The sequence below is a fragment of the Phalacrocorax carbo genome, chromosome 13 (genome assembly GCF_963921805.1).
Source record: "Phalacrocorax carbo chromosome 13, bPhaCar2.1, whole genome shotgun sequence".
NCBI lineage: Eukaryota > Metazoa > Chordata > Aves > Suliformes > Phalacrocoracidae > Phalacrocorax > Phalacrocorax carbo.
The window spans coordinates 11393996-11412288 of record NC_087525.1 but is presented as its reverse complement, the minus strand read 5'-3'; the positions used below and the strand labels follow the sequence as shown (position 1 = coordinate 11412288).

The following is an 18293-nucleotide window of genomic DNA, read 5'->3' as shown; positions in this document are numbered from 1 at the left end:
AAAAGGTGACAGCTAAGCAGTGAAAAACCAGTGTGGTACTCCTTGCTTCCTCATTTAAGAGAATCATGTCATATATTCTCTACAGCTGCATGCGTAAATACACTGCCAAAATTATCTTATGGTATTCTAACCTCATCACCGTCTACGGTATACACAGGGCAAATTTACTTACACCTAAGCATGAGTACATTAAGACAAAAGTGGCATCTATTTTTGCCTTTCTGGAATTCAGATCTTTGTATTTACCCATTATTTTCTTAACAATAAGAAGTCAGCAGAACTACTCTTGGCAGCTGTGTTGCTAGCTACCGGTGAGGTGCAGCAAGAGCCACGGGCCTCTTCCCAAGATCACTGACTTCTCCACTGAAGTTTAGACTAAGTGCCGTGTAAGAAAAAACACCCCAGCTCAAGACTCTTACTGTAAATATAAGAAAAGACAGATAAAAGTAACATAATGTGTATTGGACAGCAAAGAACTATGCAGGAAGTGTCACTTTACACTCAGTGAGACGGTAATTAGATTACATATTCTATCTAGGCGTTGAATAAGGTACAGAAATATAAAAAAATTCAGATAGATAAAAATCATAATAATACATTCCCCATTCTGAAATAATCAACAGGCTGGGGAACTATTATTAAAAAGGGGGAAATAAGTAAATATCTACATTCATTGCTTACAGTCTAAACTATTTCACTATTTCAAGGAACCACACAGCTGAAGAAAAGGTTTAGCTTGTTCTCTTACCCCCATGATCTTTGTGTGGCATCTGGCACAGGTTGGTGCAAAGAACTGTTCATAACAGCGCTCACAGTACACACTATTCTGCTCTTCCACAAAGCACATATCAGCCAAGGACGTCTTGCAGTAAGCACAGTTGAATTCTTCTGGGTGCCAAGAGCGACCCATGGCCACCAGGAAAGGACCCCTGTAAACAATTGTAATTATCTTATTTGTATTGCAAAAAGATTGGAAGACCCTGATTACAAACCCACTTTGTCAGACACTGCGTACATGTATAACAAGCGGTCTACCAGAACCATGAAGGTGCATATTAAAATAAGATTCAGAAGCCTGAACAGAAATGGTCATTTTCAAGATTATTACTCAAAGGCTTTGACAATGGCTTAAAATATTTCATTATTGTTTAGTCATATACATTGGATTTACAGATAAGTGTTGGAAAAATCATTGGTTGTTTTCATATCTGCATAGCTGTAAGTGGTCTTTGTAAACAGCAGCAAAGACAACAGGAAAAGGCCAACGGTTGTAACACAGAGGATAATGCTACTATTTGAAAGCATGAAAAAGCAGGCAAATTTCCAAGCCTACACACCCACACCTCACAATAGCTCCTAAAGTCTCCTGCCTTCTTTTTATCTGAGAGAGCACTGCATGTGGCACGTTCTAGAAATGCCAGATTATCAGATGACAACTCACTGTTTGATTATATGGAAGACACATTAAATTAGTTTTGGTGATTTACTCTTGATTGGAATTAGATACAGTGATTATTACTGGAGTCCTTCCATTTCAGAATATATAAAGGGCAATAATAGCAGTTCCACCCCACCAAACTAGCTCCTTTTAGGGGGGGAAGATTGTCCTTAAACATGGATTACTTAAAGCTGGTTAGCAGTCCACAGGGTAACAATGGGCACCGGTCCAGCAGAATGAACTGGGAGAGGAGAAGGGAGAGGCATGCGATGAATCACTGGTAATAGAGTGTAGGCATTATCTTTCTCCAGACACAAAAGCAACAATTACATTTGGCTGCTGTTCCAAAATGATGCCTCGTTCCTTTTCTCCCCATGATCCTACCCCCACCCCCCCAACTCTCCTAATGAAGTTGTATGTACCTCCTTCAAGGGGTACCTTAGGACCAGAAGCTTGTTTAAAAAACAAACAGTGATTTGCCACGGCATCCATGAAACAAACAATTACTCTGTATAACTTTACAGTGATAAAAAATGAACCACACAATAGCAAAATGAGCTCTGGAAATGTTAAATTAATGAAGCGGACAACAGACATCCCTGCTAGGTAATTTAACTGAGTCTTAGGTTCTGGTACTGTATATTAATGTACATTAACCAGTCTCTCTGATATTTTTTTCTGCTTCACCCCCTCTTCAAAACCTCATGACCTTACCGAATTATGCTGTTACAGTGCCCACAGAGAGGAGTTCGGCTGCTGGCTGGAAAACGCTCAGCCCTCTGAACTGTTCCGCGAGCTATTGCAGGAGCCTGGGAAGAAGCTGACACTGGAGACGGGTAAGCAGAAGTGGAGGCAGGAGATGGTACTGGAGCACCCCTTGGTAGAATGTGCTTTGTGACAGTGGTGGTGGTTTTTCCGGGTGCAAATTTCTGGGAAAAGGCGTCATCTGTTACCCAGGGAGGGCGACTTGCAGGCTCAGCGTTGGCAGGGGTGTAGGAATGAACTGGTGCTGGTGCTGTTTTAAGTATCCCAAAAGAAACCAAGAAGTATTTTAAAGTCTTTTCTTCTGATGGCAAAACAGCAACACTTACCAAAGGGTACTCCACGACATGCGAAAAATAAAAGCTTCATATGACACTTAATTATGGTCTGTCCCATTACTGCTCATTAATTCTGGACTGAAGCCAAGGATATCAGTGCAATCACTGACTTTTAATCCACATGCGTGCAGAGGTCATTGCCTCCTGGCTCTTACAGATTTTATGGAGGCCATTTTCAAGGGCATCTCTTCATTTTCTAGTAGGATTAGATATGACAATTCTGTGATAATTTCAAAGACTGCTATATCATCTGTTTAAGACAGGTTAAAATGAGAAAGGCCAGATCCCATAGTAAAGTTTTACACAGAATTCCTCAAAATTTCAATAAGTAATTATGCTTAAATTTTGATCTCACCATATTCATTAAAATGCAGTGTTTCCCACAGATGTCACTTATCTATCATTTGTAGGTTTTACTCCCAGGTTTCTGAAGAAAAAGAGGCTCATACAGGGAACACAGAGACAGAGAACACTGGAAGCAATAGTGAGGGAGCCAGTTCAGCTCACATGACCAGCAAGACAAAGCCAACAGCACTTAGAGGAAGGCCAGGCTTGCGGTTATGACTGATCTCAGTTCAGTTCTTGGCTCTGCCACAGACTTCCTGTATAACTTCAAGCGAAGTGTAATATCTGTGCCTCAGTTCCCATGTATAAAACAGAAATACTACACTTCCTTTCTTCCACCCTTTGACTATCACATAAAAACTTCAGTGCACACTGCCTCTGTGGTTGTATGCACCAGGCTCTAATCTTGGGTGGAGCTTTATCACATAAAAATAAGCAGAAGCTAGAGCCTGCACATACCGACAAGTTTTCCCATTGCCCCGCTCTTTTCAAAACATCAGATCTTGCATTGTGTAGGACTGAAGTCACTGCCCAAGAAACTGCCTCACTTTGCCAAGTACAGGAATGCTAAAAGCAGTTTTTCCTTCGCAAGGAAAACAAAGTGAACGATTGTTAGTTTGTGTGAGGAGGAACAGAAGCTTGGAGGGTTGAAGTGTTTTGGCCCAAATGAGAGAGCACAGGTCTGGGAGCAGAAGTCAGTTCTCCAGCAGTCTAGGCAAACACTCTGGGTAGTAGATCCCAGTGCCAAGAAAATGATGACCAAATACAACATTTACGGTTTTAAGGGGCTTGCACATAGAAGGGTATTTCAATCAAGAAGAGGGTTCTGAATGTAACATAGATCTTTGGATAATTAAGTGGTGAGACGATTATGTTCTACTTAACGCTCCTCCCTTAGCCCACACCCTGCCACACAGGATAACCCACACTGATTATTGGCAATTCCAGGTGCTTAAATTGCACATATGTCAATCCACGGAGATCACCCAATGATCTCTGATTCTCTTCTTTTTATTGACTTCAGAGCTGAATCTAATGCATCTTCCTGATAGATAAAACTTTCTTATGCTACAGCATCAACGAAGTTTCTGCTTCATAAAACTGTATCCCACCTTAGCTTGAGGCTTCTTTTTTTTTTTTTTAACTTGGGAACGGTAAACAGTGTTTAAAGATTTCAGAACAGAGGGTTTATATGCAATCTCTTTAAACCCTGGGGCTGTTGCTATTTATGTATTACGGTATTAAGCTAGGCAAAATTAGAAGGCAATATTTCACCTCTAATTGGTGAGTTCAAAAGGCTCCCACCTATGAGGCTCTCTAATTAAATAAGGTGACTTCTAGCTCACTCAGGTTTGTGAAAGGATTCTCCCTCCCCCAAGAGCCAATAAGTGTTCTTGCAAAGTACGGCAGTGTATCCCGCAGATGGCCTAACAAAATGGTCAGAGATTCAAACCCAGGGTTCCAGAAGCGAAGAACAAAAGCAGTCCAGGTACCATTTTTAGGATGTCTTTTTCTGTGATTGTCTTTAGTAAATTCAGCTTTCAACCTCTTCATTTTTCACTTTTTATTCCTTAATCTCACGATGTTGGTGTTTAATTTTTCCAGTTTGTTTATTCCAACCAATGTACACAGCACATGATATATCTGGGTTCAGATTAATCTAAGACTCTTTGACGGATAAACACTGGGGAAGGGTCCTTATCTTTCATTCTCTCTACCTTCTATCTCTTTTTACTCTATCTTTTTTGCTTGCCACAGTAAAATAAAGCAGCAAAGTAAGTTTTTTTCCCCAGCTGCTGACAGAAGATAACAGGGGAATTATTGCAGAATGACCAATGCTGGGCATTCACAACTTTTCTGAGTTCTCTTTTCAGCCATTATCATTTAATTGTACAGGCTGGATTTATTACATCTTTTACCCCTGTGAACAGGCTGGAACTACTACTGATTTAAAATAGTTCCATTGCAATGTATCAGAAAGGTTTCACTAACTTTGAGAATTTAGCTACTGTTATTAAGAGGGAATTAGTATCTTGTTATTTTATAGCTAAATCCCTAAGCTTATAGGAACAACTCTGTTGTCTTAGTAGCTACTGCTATACAAATTCACCTTGCATGTGCATGTCTCTCAAAGTCTTCCAAAATATATGCAGCAGCTAGAAGGTGCTGTTTGATGGTAAAGAGTACTAAGATTCAGTATATCAGAGAATAGATTCTCAAAGTATCAGTATTGTATGAGCTGACCCTTAACTGTCCAAAAATGAATACTTGAAATAATTCGGTAACTAAGCCTCTATCACCTTGTTTCTCTCAGCCCTCAGATTCTCTTTATAGAAGGAGAGAAAGAATGGGACTGTTGTTATCCTGTTCTCTCTAAACAGCCGTAGGAACAAGCCAGTTCCTTGCTTCTGGGGAATTTGGAATTCTCCCTATCAGCTCTTCATTTATGGTCAATGGGTATTTTCCCTCCAGGAAAAGAAAGGCACATTACCAAATATTCATTTAGTGAAGTAGAAGTTCATACAGTGTCAAATGCTTTAGTCTCACATACTAGCTTGTACTGGGAGCACTGTGAGAACAATTTCCTTCTATTTTTTTCCTTTATTAGTAGAGCACATAGTTGTTATTCTCAGTAATAATTTTCCAGTAACAAATGTAATTCGTAATCACAACTGATCTGGCTTGTTCTACACTTAGTAGCCACATCACTGAAGCCCCGATTTTTCCTATACACCGTTCCAGTATATAGTAGATGGCAGACAAAGCAGATAATGCACCAAGTCCTTTATAAGAAGACACCATTCTTATTTAGAAGAATTTAAAATGAAAGATGGTATGTAACCTGCTGTTCTAGTCTTGAAGGTGCTTAGGATTCAGTGGAAAGTTCATTGAGATCTGTGGGCATCTCTCTACCAATGTCTAAAAGAACGGATCAGGCCTTTACACTTGAGCACTTTTACATACATGAGTAGTCCTATTTGGACTTACGGATTTAAAAGGGAAGATCTGCTTTCCTACTTTTAAGTATCACATTACTTTGTAGTATAAAACTGGCATTTGGGTTGCTTGGAATACATGAAAGCACTATTCCACTCTGGGAAAGCCGATAAAAAACGAATACACAAGTATTCTCTGCCATCTAGTGGACCTTGTTCAGAAAAGAAATCTATGCTCCTTTTAAAAATGGGTTATGAAATTTACAGTACAGAGAAGGGAAAAGATTACGGAGTGCACAGCTTTCCCTATAGGAAGAAAACAGAACAGCAGACAATTCCCACCAGACTTAGGTTAGTCAAAGTAGTACTCTTTCTTTGCTTTAAAGTGTAGACTTACTGATTACTCCTATCTGAGTGAGATACTTCAGAACGCAATTTCATTTTGAGATTGGTTTCAGTTTAATCAAATTTAGCCCCATTATTTTTTTCAACCTGAGTCAGATTTAAATTAAAATTAAACCTTCTTCATGATCGATTCAGGTTTCTGGATATTGCTTATATAAGGCTGTTGGTGGAAGTTGCTGGCCTACATTTTTAAGGGAAGCAAGTCATCTCAATCCTGTTAACACTGAGGGCTTGCATAAAGACATTCCTCTTCTAAATTCTACACTGCAAATCCTCGTAGTAAGCTCCACTATTTCAGCCTTTTCACACAGTGGATTTACAAAAATAGAAGTCAAAGGCATTATTTGCTAAAGCGAGAATGCAGCTACTGCAAAAGCCTGAGGTTGCACTTAGATTGGAAGAAAAAAGATGGATTTTATAATCTCCTATGTCATAATTTGAGAACAGCTGGTCCTCTCGGACTGAGGCTGGATTTTTCAATGCAGAACAGCATTTATATGCATTGACAAAGTTGGGTGAGGAAGTTTTCTAACTGTCTTGATGGTTTGTTTCAAAGTACTGTTGGTCTTTCTTCCCAAGAGACAATTTCCTATTTGCTCAGGACTGTAACTGCAATCATCTTTAGGGCCAGTTCCAAAACCAGCATGAAATGCTACTACATCAAATATATAAAACTTGAAAAACGTACCAAAAAAACCCCCAAACATCTTCAATAAAATATCTTTCTTTAATCTCTTTTGTACCTGAGTCACTTTGGGGTTCAATTACAGAGGTATTTTAGAACCCCTTGTTGTATTTCTCAGGCTCCTAAACAATACAGGGAGACTTACTATTTCTTTCTCTGCCAACTTTAGTGCTATTTGAATTTTGTCTTTTAATGTATCGTATTACATATTATTCTGAATTTTCCTCTGCCCTCTAGAGTGCATTATATCCTTGCCGTGCCTGAAAAATGAGAATTTTCCACATGCAGGCAGACAATATACCCAAGTTGAAGTAAGTTTGTTGTATACATAGTGACACAGAAGACAGTTTCCATACTGTGTATTTTAAGCCTTTGTTGGGAGGCAATGGGGCGCAACACCAGCAATATAAGGAATTGCAAAGAATGTGCCCGTCACAAGAGAAAACAAAAGCATTGCCTCTGAGCCTAACTCAGCAGCCAGCTTTTTCTTTAACAGATACAGCTACTAATTGCATATAGTTACTAATTGATTTCTGTGGCAGGTTTGTATATTGAGAATTGGAGTTTATACTTCCCCCAAATGAGCATGAGGCTTAGTATCAATCAGTGTATTTAGGAGATATTTGACTTGCCAGAGTTTGCTCTGTTCTGCATTATGGAAATAAATCCCAGCTTTCTTTTTTTTTTTTTTTTTCCAAGACAAAAATAATAACAGTTGCCTTCAGTGACAACATATACGTATATGCTGACACACTTAACCAAAAGCAAATGAGGAGAAGCGGAAACCTTTATTGGCTCTGAGACCCTTAGATAGCTCATGATAGTTCTGAACTGTTTTTTTCCACCTTTATATCTCAAATACAAAGATCAATCAACCGATCTGTCTGTTTGCTTTATGTCTAAGTTTGCACTGGTTTCATTTCAGTAGATCCAGAGACAGAGCATTACAGAAGACAGAGTTCAAGATTGTTAGAATTCTTGGCCTTTTCATATTTACTTGACTGTCAAGATATAAATCACGTTTTTAATTATCTTGCTAAGATCAGAACAAGCTTAATTTGAAACAGAACTGCATTTAGACTTATACTGCTGCCTCATTTAATTTCTTCATTTTGAAGGTTCACATTTTGGTCATCAATGGTTTTAGAAGTTCATTCCATTTGTAACACATTAATACAAAGGGAATTTAAATAACATCAAGGAGCACATTTTCCACATGAATGAATAATCATAGAATCATAGAATGGTTTGGGTTGGAAAGGACCTTAAAGACCATCTATTTCCAACCCTGCTGCCACGGGCAGGGATACCTTCCACCAGACTAGGTTGCTTAAAGCCCCATCCAGGCTGGCCTAGAACACTTCCAGGGAGGGGGCATCTACTGCTGCTCTGGGCAACCTGTTCCAGTGCTCACCACTCTCATAGTGAAGAATTTCTCCCATATACCTTACCTAAATCTACCCGCTTGCAGCTTAAAGCCATTACCCCCTGTTGTATCACTCCATGCCCGTGTTAAAAAGTCCCTCTCCAGCTTTCTTGTGGGCCCCTTCAGGGACTGGAAGGCTGCTATAAGGTCTCCCTGGAGCCTCCTTTTCTGGGCTGCAAGCACACATTGCCAGGTCATATTGGGCTTTTCACCAACCAACACCCCCCAAGTCCCTCTGCTCAGGGCTGCTCTCAATCCATTCTCTGCCTAGCCTGTATTTGTGCTTGTGATTGCCCTGACCCATGTGCAGGACCTTGCACTCGGCCTTGCTGAACTTCATGATGTTTGCACAGGCCCACCCACCCCTCAAGCCTGTCTGGGTCCCTCTGGGTAGCATCCCTTCCCTCCAGCATGTTGCCCGCATCACACAGCTTGGTGTCATTGGTAAACTTGCTGAGGGTGCGCTCAATCCTATGGTCCATGTTGCTGACAAAGATGTTAAGCAGGGCTAGTCCCAATACGGACCCCTGAGGAATGCCACTTGTTCTACTCCACTTGGACATCAAGCCGTTGACCACAAGTGTTTGAGTATGACCATCCAGCCAATTCCTTACCCACTGAGTGGTCTATCCAACAAACCCATGTCTTCCAATTTAGAGACAAGGATGCTGTGTGGAACAATGTCTAATGCTTTGCACAAGCCCAGGTAGATGACATCAGTTGCTCTTCCCTTACCCACCAATGCTGTAACCCACTTGTAGAAGGCCACCAGATTTGTCAGGCACGATTTGCCCTTGGTGAAGCCAAGTTGGCTGTCACCAGTCATGTCCTTATTTTCCATGTGCCTTCAGCATAGTTTCCAGGACGGAGCTCCATGATCTTGCCAGGCACAGTGGTGAGACTGACTGGCCTGTAGTTCCCCAGGTGTTCCTTTTTCCCCTTTTTAAAAATGGGGGTTATGCTTCCCCTTTTCCAGTCAGTGGGAACTCCACTGGAATGCCACAGCTTCTCAAATATGATGGATGGTGGCTTAGCAACTTCATCTGCCAGTTTCCTTAGGACCCATGGATGCTTCTCATCAGTCCCATGGACTTGTGCACCTTCAGGTTCCTTAGATTGTCTCAGACCTGATCCTCTCCTACAGTGGGCAGTTCTTCATTCTCCCAGTCCCTGCCTTTGCCTTCTGTGACTTGAGTTGTGTGGCTTGAGTGCTTGCTGGTGAAGACTGAGGCAAAAAAGTCATTGAAACTCCAAAAAACTCCATATCCCAGGTAACCAGGTCTCACGTTTCCTTCAGTAGAGGGCCCACATTTTCCCTAGACTTCCTTTTACCACTGATGTACCTATAGAAGCTTTTCTAGTTGCCCTTGACATCCCTGGCCAGATTTAGTTCTACTGGAGCTTTAGCTTTCCTAACATGATCCCTGGCTGCTCCGACAATTTCTCGGTACTCCCAGGCTACCAAATATATCAAATATATTCCTTCCATAGTTGGAGCTGTGGGGAGTAGAAGCATAGCATTATGAAGTACTTTAATAGGTCATTCTTTATAAACCTGAGTTTGAGAAGTTCAATGTACAGCCTTCTCTATTTTGCAAATATATCCTACTCAAGCTACCTTCACTTATTTTATCTCCTTCTCGAGTTGTGCATTCTTAAGTTATTTTATCAGTCCTGAAGTGTCATTGGGCTCCTAATTGGGTGTGCTGGGTTATTTTCCAAATGTATTTCTTTTGACAAGTCAGGCTATGCTTTTTTTTTTTTTTTTAACAGGTTTTTCCCTTGCTTTTATTCTTCTTCCTCCTTTTGTTCCACATTTTCATTCTCAAGCAGAACACAAATACAACATAATCCTCAATCTTCAGATAATCTGAAGCAGAACTAGCAACGCGCAGCATTTGGTTCTACATATATAAATCTTTCCTGGTGTGTATGTGTCCTATTGCAAAACGTGCATTCTTTACATTGTCATTTCCTAAGAGAAATGCAGGTGCATTTCTTTTGTGGATCCTTTCAAAGTACTTTGTTCTGAATCCTTTCGTTATTTTGAAGTCACCTTACCTGGCTGGTAGACAGAGGGCTTTATGCTGGCAGTAGTAACAACTCTGGGTTTTGAAGTAGCAGAAGCAGCAGGACTTTCACCGTAGGTTCCAGAAACTGGCGTTGGTGTATATGACTGGCTTGTGTTTCTAAAAGCAAAATGAAGGTATGAGCAACTTTATGAACAGCAAAAGTTACTGATCATGAAATAAGAGATCTGGCAGCTTCCAAAGCACTCCGAGAGAAACTGTCCTTGAAAGCTACAGAGAGAATACTGTGAGATTCATTAGTCTTTATCATTGCTAATAAAGGCTTTGACAATTCTTTGGAAAGAAAAATCAGCCAAATAAGGATTTTAAATAACACCAAGTTGCTCTTGTCACAGAAAATAGCTTACTGAAGGAATATGACAAATTTATTTAAGGAACTCTCAGTTTAACAAGGGATCAGACTTCAGGAACATGCATGCAAAGTTTGTTTGTAGAGGGACAGAAAACCCAAACAGGCCTGTTCTTGTCTAAGATAAATCAGTGAGGGATATCTCATTGAATTAAAAAGATACTGGCACAGCACAATTACTACTACTACCACCACTACAAATACTAACTACTGTTTATAAATGTTGTACTCTTTTCAAGACGATTGTAGTGAGCTTTAAAAAACATTTCTGGAATTAACTCTTTTCCCTATTTAGACTGAAACCACAACTTAAGTTAATTTTCCTAATGTTCAGATTCAGCTAACCCAAAAGCATGTGATATGCAATATTATGATGCAATTTCTGCATTCCTAGATGAAAAACATTTGCTTAGGATTCCAAAACATCAACAAGAAATCGTTTTTCTCTGACTCAGATGGTGATTCTCAGTTTGATTATAGTAACTCATTGAAGTATATGCCTCTCTGCCTATCACTGAGGATGATTCTGTTTGTAGTGTTTTTGCTTCTTAGACCACTAAAAGAGCATTACAAACAAAGCAAGCAACAGAGAATAAAGAAGTAGAAGGAAGGGAAGCAACAGATACCGAGATGTGGGCAGTAATAAAACCCATTCACTATTGAACACCATTCTTACTCACCCTGATAACATAGTTTTACTTTCTTTTTCCCTTCAGCTTCACTATCTGTATGAACCAGATCCCTACACATTGGTGCTGACAGTTCAGGAGTTATTTCCATAGTGGCTTTGTCTATAGGAAAACATTTGTCAGCATAAGAAATGAAGCTTTGCCAGACCATTGGTCCATCTTCACTTGTACTTTCTTTAACAGCGGAAACAGATGCCATCTGGAGAAAACATGTTATCATTTTTACGTAGGGCAAACCCAGCAAATTCTTTCCAGTACAGGTAAAAAGCATTCTGACAAACGTAACCTTTTGATTTTTATTTCTTAACAAAATAAACCTATCCTCACAACATACCTTTTGCTACTCTGACAGTGCTTATACTATAGATTTAGTTCACACAGCATTGCTGCCTCAGGCTAATTTGTTTTTTTTTTTTGGTCTACTTAGTTAGACCTAGAAACATAGCTATTGCTAAAATGCCTATAGCTGATTATTTCTGTACCTAGTCTAGGGCTTAGGGCTGGATTTGGGTCTGCTATACCACAAGTGAACAGGATGCTCCAAGAGAAACTATTTTAGTGGTCTGTATTCACTGTAATTCTGTTGTGAACTGTGCTGTGATTCTGTAACCGCCAAAGCTGTTCTAAGCGTAGTGGGACTTCTTACTTTCCATTCTTACCATCTATTTCCTGTTGGTACCGCCTCATCTGTAGGGCATAAGGGCACACTGCACTTGGGGTGACTGGACAGAGGATCATTGCTCCTACCGGAGCACAGACAGGAAGATGTAACACTTCAGGTACGCCGGCTTCACATACAGCTTCCAAAGGGTCTTTAGCTAAATACACACCATCAAAAGACTTCTCCTTGCTTTAAAATCTACTATTCAAGGCAAATGAGACAGAAAACCAGTAAAACATACTCACCTTTACAGGATCAGTGATTATTATTTAAAATGCGGATTCAAAGATTTTAAATCACGTGTCATACAACCTTAATCTAAAAATGGCATACACTCAGGAAAGTCTACTCCCAGATGTGCAGGTCCTTTGGTAGAAAGATCCATTTGAAGCTTTCTTAATGCACAAAATACATAAAGAAATTCTGAGCCAGATTAGCGATACTTGGACTGTCATGAAGAAAAATGGTTATTCAAAATTCAAGTGTTTCCCAAAGTTAATAGCATGATAAAACCATGCCACTAGATTTCCTTGTATGTTCAGGGAAATGAAGGGGAAAAAAATCAAAAACATCACACAAAAAAAATTGTATTCATAGTACCAAAATAATGGCAAAATTAAAAGAAGTCAATTACTGAACTCTTTTACACGTATATGATGCATATTAAATGGAGTAAGAAAGATGAAAAGGCTTGTCAAAGAGAAATAAAGTGTTACACTGCATCATTAAGGGTTTTAGTGAAGTTAAAAGATTTATCAGAACTTCTGCTGAAGAAAAGGAAATAGCGTGTGATTAAAAGAAATTAAAAAAAAAAGAAAAAAGAAAGAAAAAAGAAAGACAAAAAAGAATAAAAAGATGCCCTAAAGATCAAAGATGCTTTAATGGAACAGGAAGCAACGGCGTCTCTAGAAGCAGTGAAAGCACCCCTACTGAATTTATCTGTAGCAGCCAATGGCATGTGACAGGCAGCAAATTAAATACTGGCTCTGAAAACTATTAGTTGTCAGAAAAAGAAAGAGTAAATATTTCTAAGCAGATTTTTATGTTAATACTTCACTAGATGCCTACTAGCAGCAATAAACTGGTTTGTTAAGTGCTTTTAAGGTAGAGTAGCTGCACAAGACATTTGTATACCTCTTTGACTGGTAGCTGATGGAGGTGGAAGAATGCCGGTTGAAACTACAATGAGACAAAAGTTGTATTTGAAAAAAAATATACCAAGAAAATTGGGATATCTTGTCCTACAGTGCATTTCCTTATGAATAAGAGGTGCTCTTAAGTGCTAAAGTAAACAACACATATGTATTTATAATCACGTAAGATCAGTATTACATTACATTTTGCTTATCTTATTTAAGCTAGGAATCATAGTGAAGCCTGAATAATGGTAAAATAAGTAAATGAGCTGAGTCTATTGCTCCATAAGTTACTCTCATCCAGTTTTGCTCATTCGTTAGTTATGGGATTCTAATTCAACCACTAGACTGTTTGCTGCGACATTTCCCATTTACTGGTATTAGCACAGAAAAATGAGTTTCTTTGTGTGAGTGTCATAAGCTTAAGTTGCATCAGATCCTAAAAGCAGACCTTGAATGAACCAAAGTCCAAAGCTGAGCTCAGTTTCCCGGCTTATGAGGCAACTGGGACAACCCCATAGAAAGGACAGGCTGGAAGCAGTTGAAGCAACAACATCAAGACATTACGTTCAACTTTTCCCTTGCAGTACCATTCTACTGCTCATTTGCTAAACAGAGTCTAAGATAAACAGGTAGATTTTTATTTTCCCTTGGGGAAGCAGCATCATTTCACAACATAAATGATTCATTTATGTAAATACAGAAGGTAATTAAAAGCCTGCAGAATGTATGATCTGAGAAACACGAGGATTCAGAATGAACACAGCTCCTGTCTAAACGCAGAGCAGTGCAGGGCTACATGGCAACAACCGCATCCCACAGGAGCACACTTGCCACATTTGCCAGAATTACCAGAAGCCAGTTATTTTCCCAGCTTCTGGAGAACAGTTTTTCTTCCCTTTACCACAGACACAGCGCTTGGATTAAAATCCTAGGATCACAGAAGCTACACCTTCTTTTTAGAACCATAATCATAACCCTTTCCATCGTTTCTCCTGTTTTTGTATTCCCAGAGTGCTGTCTCACGGGTTGCCCTGCTTTTACCCTCCAGATGGAATAACCTATTGCATAAAGAGCTTCGTAGCTTATTTAAAACACTCCTGTTACGCTTTCTTCTTTGTAAGTAAGATAGTTAAGTGAGAAAGTAAGATTAACATTGCAGATTTAGAAGTGAGAGTAATGTGGTCGGTTAAGGATTAATGACTTATTTCAAACATTTCTCTTTAGGAACATTATAAAGATTTTACTCCTGTTAGGTGTTATGCATACAGCCTTTGTTCACAAAAGCAAAATCACTATAGAACTGATGTACTAAAGCTTAAAATCAGATCTAAATAGTTAAGGACATAGATCAAGAAATGATCCTGCATTTCCTTGATGGACCTTTTTAAGGTATCTAGAAGGAAAAAAATCCCAACAAACACTGGAGCAACAGTGGCATAATCTCAGCCTCATTCTACCTGAGCATGCTTTACAGGATGGGGATACTGTTGTAACTGAGGTCATCCATATTTTATTTTGAATTAAAATTATATGAAATGCTGCATTGCTCCAATGGCATATGTCAGGCTGAAACTAATTTTTACGTCCATATATTGGCGTGCTAATGCATTGCTTGTTTTCTAAATGAAAACTGTCAGATGCTCAAAAATTTGAATTCTAAATGAATTCAGAAGCCAGTTTTAGTCCCTTATGTTTGAATACACTAGCTATAATACATGGCAGCTTTTCAAACAAACATGGCAGTAGTGCACAAAGATAAAGAACCTATTTCAATTGCAACACAACCCTCAAAAAAAAACCACCCCAAAACAAAACAAAAACTAAACTGAGTTTGCTGGTTGCACCTGATTATCAGGGATCCAATTTTTCAGAGGTTCTACAAGTTTCTGATATGCCTTTATGTCCCAAGGCTGGCTTACTGAACTTCCAAGAGAGGTGTTAGCTAAGATGATAACAATTGCCTGCTGATACCAAGTTGAAGTGTATGTCAGCACGATACCTGTGTCATCCATAGGCAAGTCAGATTCTAGGGCAGCAGCGTATAAAGCTGATAACCTGTAGTTCTTATATCTTGGACATAAACAATTGCCAGGTATAAGCAACAGTTTTTAGTAGCCTGGTTAAAGCATTGCTTTCTGAAATGGACAGTTGTTTTTCATAGATTCACAGAATCTTTCAGGTTGGAAGAGACCTCAGGAGGTCTCTCATCTAACCTCCTGCTCAAAGCAAGGCGAGCTCTGAGGTCAGACCGTGTTGCTCAGTGTCTTATCCAATGGTGTCTTGAAAACCTTCAAGAATGGAGAGGCATAGCCTCCCCAGACAACCTGCTTCCTTTCAAAGGGCAGGAAAGGGTAAAATGGTCCACGCCAATGCAGGAGATAAAAGACATTTGAATGGGAAGTCAATTTTAGTATCACAGGGTGATCTTTTTATCCTCATTACTCATTAAAATTGTGATTCACACTGATTAGTCCATATTGATACATAACTACAAATGCTTCCCTTCTCCCCATGAAAGGAATGTGAAATTAAAGTGAAATAGATAAAGGCTCATATTTTATAAGCATTAAGAAAGCCATGCAAGTAGCATCAGCAAATGATGGCTATCTTTATCCTAATTCATTACCTGTTTATATGTAAATTATACATAATTGTTGCTTAACTGTTGTTTCCAAGACACAATGAAAACATAGCTCTTTTATAGAAAAGTAGATTTATCCCAGAAGATAACAAAAGATATCTGCATCTAATTCTTGTACCAAAAGCTAGCACAGAAAATGAAAGCTATGCCAGCAGTTGTCAGTCTGTCCCAAATAACTGTTATACTCTATTCCTGACCAACATAGCTACCATACTTCAATGTGAAGAGTGCCTGTTCTGGGATTCAGAAGGTCTATCCATGGCTCTGTGATTAATACGAAGGAACTATAGCTTCTTAAATGAATAGCCTTCAGCTAAAAAAAGTATGCATGCATTAACCATTTGGTGAAAACATGCCTTCCGCCTGCTTGGGCAGCCTTATTTTAAGGATTTTCTGTGATGATAAACCATCCCTCTCTGAAAGGTTTCTAGAGATCTATCACTTTTATAACGGATTTAAAAGCTGACAATGCTATGGTTCACATGTTCATAAGGGTTTCTGGAGTTTTTAGATGACTCCAAGTACAGTCTCATAACTCAATAATCCAATTTTAGAATGGCTCCCATGACTAGCAGCGTTCTCAGTGTTCAGATCTATGTCTGCCTTTGCCTAGTCAGACGGCTTCACAGAATAATAAAAACAAAATCCAACGGAAATTTTATTTCTGAAATAAAGCCATTTCTTAAAACTGGAAAATTTGTAGTTTCAACATTTTTAAAATGTGATGTGTTCTTTAGCCCTCCCTTTGTATCCTCCTATTCAAGATACTCAGAAATTGTCAATGAATTGAATTTTTTCACTCAGGTGTGAAAATGCCATTCTAATCTTGGGTGGGAAATAAAATAAACCTGATAAAGATTTTACCAATGGAGTCCTAAAAGTGATATATGCAACATGTGTGTGATTTTATCTTCCTGCATTCCTCCAAAATTGTTCATTAAATGAAAGTCTTTCATTATCTGATTGTTTTTCTTGAAGGGGAAAAACTAGAGCCTCTTGTGACATCAACGCTAATCTCAATGAAATACGTATATATTGCAGAAATAAAAAGTATTACATGCAGTACTATTAGTACATGCAGGCTTCAGAGACCTATTATTAGCTGTTATGTACAATTCTCACTGAAGCTAGTAGAATACCAAGGAAATCTGTTGTGCAGGTGTGTAAAAATATACCTCTCATAGTCAGATTTATATGGCTCCTAAGATAGACCGGTGAGACAGGAATAAATGTCCTCTGTCTGGCCAGAGTAGTCACCAAGGCTTCAGTTTAATTTCACGTTCTGACCGATGCATACATTTTGCTCCTTAACTGAGAGAAATACTAAAACTGAGTCTTTTCTGTAGCTCAGAAGAAATAAATAGGTTTTGCATGCCAGCGTTATAAACAAGCTCAAATATGCACAGTCGTTGTTGCTTAGGAAACAAGGGACTTCCCCTGGTGATAAGAGGCTTTTAACTGTCTCCTACAACAACTGTATGGGACCCTCTTCTCCTAGAGATACGTGATCATTCCAACTGACTACAAGAGATTTCTTAATAAAACAAACAGTGGATTAAACAATACAGGTGACATTTAAGAGCCTAATCGTACCACAGGATTGAATGAAAAAGCAGTATAAGAATTACTTCTGAAATGCACTGAGTACTCATAGTGTGAAAATTACACCCTCTTAAGGTATTTTATGATGGATACCCACAAATAAGAATTCCCTAAATAACTCATCATTTGGAATTTTGAAAGTTCATACATAAAACTAGATGTCAATGGGAGCAAACACCCTTGCACCTGGTTCTTACCTTCTATTCTCAGTAACATTCGGTGACGTTCACCAACTTCATAGTTTAATTGAAACTAAAGTTAGGATTGATGTATCTCCACCCAGATAAATAGAATTAGATCAACAGTTAATTTTACTGCTTATGTTTTATCAGCTCCGTATGAGAATTACATCCCCTATGCAACTCCCATGGCTGTAAACAGTCACGTTTACATCCTGAAACTCAGAACTCTTCTGATCTTCCGTTCTGTAGCTACTTCATTGTTGCATTGGTTTCAGAGATGTGAAGCCAGCCAGAATGCTTTCAAGTATGTACCTGAGCATAGCACTCAGCTGCTGTTTTCTATGCTACTCTTGAGAAAGATCATTATACTTCTCGATGTGTAGCCTTCAAACTTGTGCGCTTTGTTCAAGCATCACTTTTGGGTGATTCCTAACTACCTTTTTATATGAAGATGAGACAGACATGGACAATTATATTTTCAAAAGTATTGCTGATCCAGGTTTTCATTACTTCTGAAGATTACATTCAAAAAATGTATCTTAAAATCTACTGCTTTCTCCTCTGTTAGTCTTACAAAGTATTAATGAAAGCAATGAAAAGGCTTA

The 18293-nt window shown here is 38.9% G+C and overlaps 1 protein-coding gene and 1 long non-coding RNA gene across 5 annotated transcripts in view; one reads left to right on the top strand and one right to left on the bottom strand.

Moving 5' to 3' along the window:
- Positions 1-18293, bottom strand: part of LDB3 (LIM domain binding 3) — a 129561-nt gene that overhangs the window by 8103 nt on the left and 103165 nt on the right. For 2 of the 3 annotated variants that reach the window (XM_064464804.1, XM_064464806.1), the window contains 3 exons: positions 10397-10524; positions 2153-2453; positions 749-929 (listed from right to left, as the gene is read on the bottom strand). In XM_064464804.1, coding sequence (XP_064320874.1) covers positions 749-929; positions 2153-2453; positions 10397-10524 — 610 coding nt within the window. Of the gene's footprint in view, positions 1-748; positions 930-2152; positions 2454-10396; positions 10525-13258; positions 13304-18293 lie in introns of all 3 variants that reach the window. The other variant, XM_064464808.1, reaches the window with a different exon arrangement.
- LOC135315610 (uncharacterized) overlaps positions 1-18293 on the top strand; it is a 56940-nt gene that overhangs the window by 19848 nt on the left and 18799 nt on the right. For both annotated transcript variants that reach the window (XR_010375090.1, XR_010375091.1), the window contains one exon: positions 2171-2274. This is a non-coding gene — a long non-coding RNA (uncharacterized LOC135315610). The remainder of the gene's footprint in view (positions 1-2170; positions 2275-18293) is intronic.